At 36.3% G+C, this 5,000-nt stretch overlaps 1 protein-coding gene across 3 annotated transcripts in view; it reads right to left on the bottom strand.

The window, feature by feature from the left end:
• The window catches only part of SAMTOR (S-adenosylmethionine sensor upstream of mTORC1), a 34,754-nt gene that overhangs the window by 8,252 nt on the left and 21,502 nt on the right, over window positions 1–5,000 (bottom strand). For all 3 annotated transcript variants that reach the window (XM_023938295.2, XM_086887093.1, XM_086887094.1), the window contains exon 3: window positions 3,110–3,283. In XM_023938295.2, the coding sequence (XP_023794063.2) occupies window positions 3,110–3,283 (174 nt within the window). The remainder of the gene's footprint in view (window positions 1–3,109; window positions 3,284–5,000) is intronic.

The following is a 5,000-nucleotide window of genomic DNA, read 5'->3' as shown; positions in this document are numbered from 1 at the left end:
CACAGGCTTTCTCATATTGTGTTTCTCACTTAACTTTTTGCAGTACTTACTGATTTTGAAGTCACACTAGATACCAGAGTTAAAATTTCATGAGTTGAAAAGGGAAACAGAGAACAACTACATAAATTGCATCATTTACAGGGCTGCAATCTAAAAAAAGTCCCATGATGATTTGTAACATCTTAGAATATCCAAAATCTGTTAACAGGGGCAGACAAAGTCACAGCTTTCACAGGGACTTCACATAGCTGAGAATGCTAATAACCTTCCAGAAAGAAAATGTTCTTTTGTTTCAAGTTTCTGTAGCCAAAACATCCCCAAATTATAACTTGTTTTGTTTCTGGGAAAGGCTCAGCTCTGGAGACAGATAACTGCGAAGACTTTCAGAAACAGAGGTGCAGGGCCGATGGAATAAAACCAAGCCATGGCTGTGCTCATAGCAACAGCAAAGCAGAAAACGAAAAACCTCTAAGCAGCAGTAAGAGATCCAGGCTCTCTGGGCTCCTTCTAGACTTCCAGTAACCTACCTGAGAGAGGATGCTGGAAAAGCAAGAGAAAATGTTTTGTTGCATTCAGCAAAATAATAATGGCAAGTTTAAGCTTTTTGTTTCTACATGGAACAGAAGATACCCAGGGCATACTTCTCTCAAAATACCACCATGACCAAGGCAAACAGTGTAACAATTAAGTTAAAGCTGCAAATATTACCAAGCTACCCTGTAAGTCAATCAGTACCGAGTGAGACCTCAAAATGAAGATGAAAGCAACAATTTTTCCAGACTTGGAACAGGAATTTGGATACTGATTTGGATACAGATCCTAGTACCCATAAATCTCAAACATGGACTGAAGTCAAGTAGTATCTTTTCCTACATAATGGTAGCCTGAGGTTTCTCAGACCAGTATATCTCCTGGTCTAGCAAATGGAGACATCAATAGCAGATCCTTTCTCATTCAAACACAAAAATGTATGCCTGTATATATGCTTGCATTCTATATTAGAGTCCAATATGGTAACAACAAATCAATGGACACATGGGACCACAGGAAGCATAACAAGAGGAAACAGGATGCTACAGTGCAGAGAAAACTTCCCATAAAAAAAAAGAGAGAGCCTCTAGAGATCTAAACATGTTCTCTTTTAAGTGTTGAATGAAATACTTGTCAGATTAAAATTAAGCAGCAACTCCCAGAAGCCTCTAATTTCCAGGACAGCCACTTCACCTATGGTACACTGAAAAAATCACTATGATGTGTACTTTCTTCCTATTTACAAAAGCTACCTTAATGATATATATTTATATGTTACTTGAGAGAGGATTATATATGGGATGAACAGAATTATTGTCTTTACACGTAGCAAAGTAAAACAAAGAGTCATAGGCTTAGTCATACCGACAGCCAAACCCACAACTCTTACTTGTAGTGTTACATGACCAAAACGGAGCGAAAGTATTTAAACACTGTGTAGGTTCCCCCATATCCCTTGTACCAAGGGATACAAGTTTGAGACTTCACTACTAGATCAGTGTAGACATGACAAAGCATTTCAGGAGAGATCTCTGCTATGTGTAATATACAGACCATTTTCTTTCTGATAAACTCTGTAATTTCTTCTGTAAGGCATCAAAAAAAACCCCAAGAATTTTGATTTCTCTGGGCAGTAACTTAGACCAGTTATGCCTTGTTTTTCAAGGTCTGTGTGGCTACTAAGAACTTATTATTATTATTTGCAGCTTATTCAAGTAAATATTATAAAACTTGCCTTTGCCAAGTATGTCTTGAGGGGTGAGTATATTTTTAAAGTTTTGAGAATGAAAATAAAAATTATCAGCACTCATACTAACAAATACTTTTAAAATAATTCATAAAAATTCTCTATTAACTCCTTTCTGTACGCATTAGAACAAAAAGGAAGGCTACAAACAACTGGTAGCAAGAAGGCAGGTGAAGCTAGCTATGCAACAGCCACTCTTAACTGCAGAAAGTATGAAGACAGATCAAAGAGAGGGCAAAGAAATGCAAAGAGAGAACCAATGCTTTATCCTGACAATGTCTCTTTAATGTCTCTTTATGCTTTAAAGCATATATGATCATCAAACCTATTGATTTAAACAAACATGAGACACGCAAAAGGCACCAGGTCCTAAGGACAGACACACCTACTAGTTACATTAATAACATGTCATTCTTTCCCTAATTGACACTACACCTAGCTTCAAGTAATAGCTGATCACAGCAGACATACTAAAGTAAAGGAAAAAAATCTCTATGCAACAGAAAAAACACTATTGCAGGAAGTCATAACAACTACCCATAAAGAACGTGAAACAAGTTATAACTTTTATAGATTCTATGCTTATGCATTCATTATTTCATTGTGCTTGCAAAATATGAATTTTTTTCCATCACACATGGAACAGTCACAAACATGACATGTTATTTAGGAAAAAAAAAATGGAGGGTGGCATTCCAGAAATAATAAAGTTAGTCTTGGGTGCCAAAAATACAATTCTTACTTGAATGAAGGTCAAAAACAAAATTAAAACTGTTGTTTGGAAAATACCTCAAGGATACTACAAGTTCTGCAGAGCCAGTCATCAGAAAGTTAGCACATTAAAAGTTAAGGGTTGTAATTCCAAATTGCTTTTGAAGTGTGTAATTGGAATCAAGAGTTTCTCTGCAATTATTTATGAAGAGAAAGTTTTAAGTACTCTGATATTTACATTTGGCACTTAGTACTTACATAAGCAATTGACTTTTCAACAGTGCTGAACAGCCATTAGATTCTAACTTAATTAACATCTCCCTTATTTCACCTCAAGGTTTAATATAAATTGCATTGCACACCAATGACATACTAAAGTGAAATTGCTCTAGCACTAAAATGAAGATGACTAAGTTGTCATTCTCTAGCAATTTTTTTATAGCATTCACCAAAATATACTACAACATAAACAGCTCTTGAAATGCATATGTTCACATGAAAATTCCACTTCTTAACTATTAAAAATACATCAGACTGATCTAACATGTCACGGCAAAAAAATGTCATGGTAAGTTTTAACACTCAAAAAAGGGGAAAGAAGTCAAAACAAGTAAAACTTACTCTTCTGTCATAGCTTCATGATTTGTCAAGCCGAAGTTTGGCAAAGGATCTTCAATCCTGGGAGTCTCAGGAACATTTAAAGCTGGAGTGGTCTTAGAAGCAAGAAGTGCTTTTTTTTCATCTTTCTCAAGTGCTTTTCTTTTTCCACCATTCTGAAAATACTCTCGGCATACACTGAAAAGACAAAAAAAAAATTTCCCCAGGAAAACAGAATGCTCTTCTTAGTCACTACTATAGCTAAGATACATACCAGAGGGTTAAGAGATACAAGTGCTGTCGGCTTTTAAACAAATCTGGGTTTTATTTCAAGTTTGGTAAACCAGCTTTAAAAAAGATGCAGTACACCCAGCGACGCAAAATTGAGTGGCGAGTTGTTTGGGGTTTTCCCCCCTCCAGAATTACCCTGTAAATCACAGCTGAGAAAACAGATTCAGAATATTTTTATCTGGATAGACTTTTAAAGTAAGACAGAAGAAGTCTTGTCAGAACATCACCAGACAGTAAATTTCAGCTCAGTTCTCCACTATAGTGCAAGGAGTTATCAGCTAGATCCCCATCAATACAAGGTTTTGAAATGTGTGTCTTGCTGGCACATAAGCTGGGGAAAAAGAAACCTAATCCAGATTTATGTGCAAACTTACATCCAACAGTTTTCACTTTTAATTGAGTTTGTCTGGGTGATTTTGGTTTTAAGTAACAGCTAGTAGTTGTATTATTGAGGAAGACTTATTTTAGCTTTCAGCTTTTCCCCATATTTACTTATTTTTCTCATAGGAACCAGAACGAAATAATCTAATCATACTAGAACAGAAATATTATCCAGTTTTAAGAAATTAGTGTAACAAAAGAAGTTAAAGAGCACTTGTGTTCTTCAATCAGTAGTCAGCATTAGTGTACGAGAAGCAAGCACTAAGTTTGAGAATAACTGAATTTCATCCACAAAATATAACTAGAACTGGAAAAAATAGTTGCTGTGAAATTAAAAAGCTGGACTCACCCTGAACAATTCCATTTTTTAAATTAAATATGCCATCCAAGTATTTGCATGGAAATTTTAACAGAAATAATACTTATTTGAATAATGTTTTCTGAACAACTCGTTTTTATGATGCTTTCTTGAAATTCACTTCATTTTCCTCTAACAAAACTGCAGAAGTTTGAAGGCAACATTCCACAAAAAAACAAATTCAAGTGTAGTTTAATAATATCTTATACAAAGATATACAAAATATCTTATACAAAGCAGGAACAAGATAGTAACACTTCATATCACAGACTTAAGGATGAACACGGTGGTATAATGGTGCATTTAAATCACAAATAGTGACAAGGACTTGGAATACACAGGGCTTATCTAAGGCTTGGTAATAATTTAGGCATCAAATATACCCAGTCTCTTCCATCATATAAGATGTGAAGGACAATGAAAAAAATGTCATTGGAGTGGCACTGAGTTTCTTAGATGGATACACACTAACAGGTACAGATAGAAGTAACTTACCCCAAGACAGGTAGGAAAGAAGCACCTTGAGTCAGAAATGTGCAGTCACAGAATGGGTCAGGTTAGAAGGGACCCCAGCAGGTCACCTGGTCCTACCTCCCTGCTCAAACAGGGTCATCCCAGAGCACATGGACCAGGATTGTGTCCAGAGGGTTCTGGAATATTTTCAAAGAGAATTTCCACTTATCTGTGCAACCTGTTCCAGTGCTCAGTCACCTGCACAGTAAAGAAGTTTTTCCTCATTTTCAGGTGGAACTTCCTGTGCATCAGTTTCTGCCCACTGCCTTTTGTCCCACTGGCTGACATGAGCCTGGATCCATCCCCTTGACACCCTCTCTTCAGATACTGATAGACAGTGATGAGGTCCCCTCTCAGTTTCTCTTGAGATTG

The sequence above is a fragment of the Cyanistes caeruleus genome, chromosome 4 (assembly GCF_971803275.1).
Source record: "Cyanistes caeruleus chromosome 4, bCyaCae1.hap1.1, whole genome shotgun sequence".
NCBI lineage: Eukaryota > Metazoa > Chordata > Aves > Passeriformes > Paridae > Cyanistes > Cyanistes caeruleus.
This window is presented reverse-complemented; position numbering and strand designations above follow the sequence as displayed.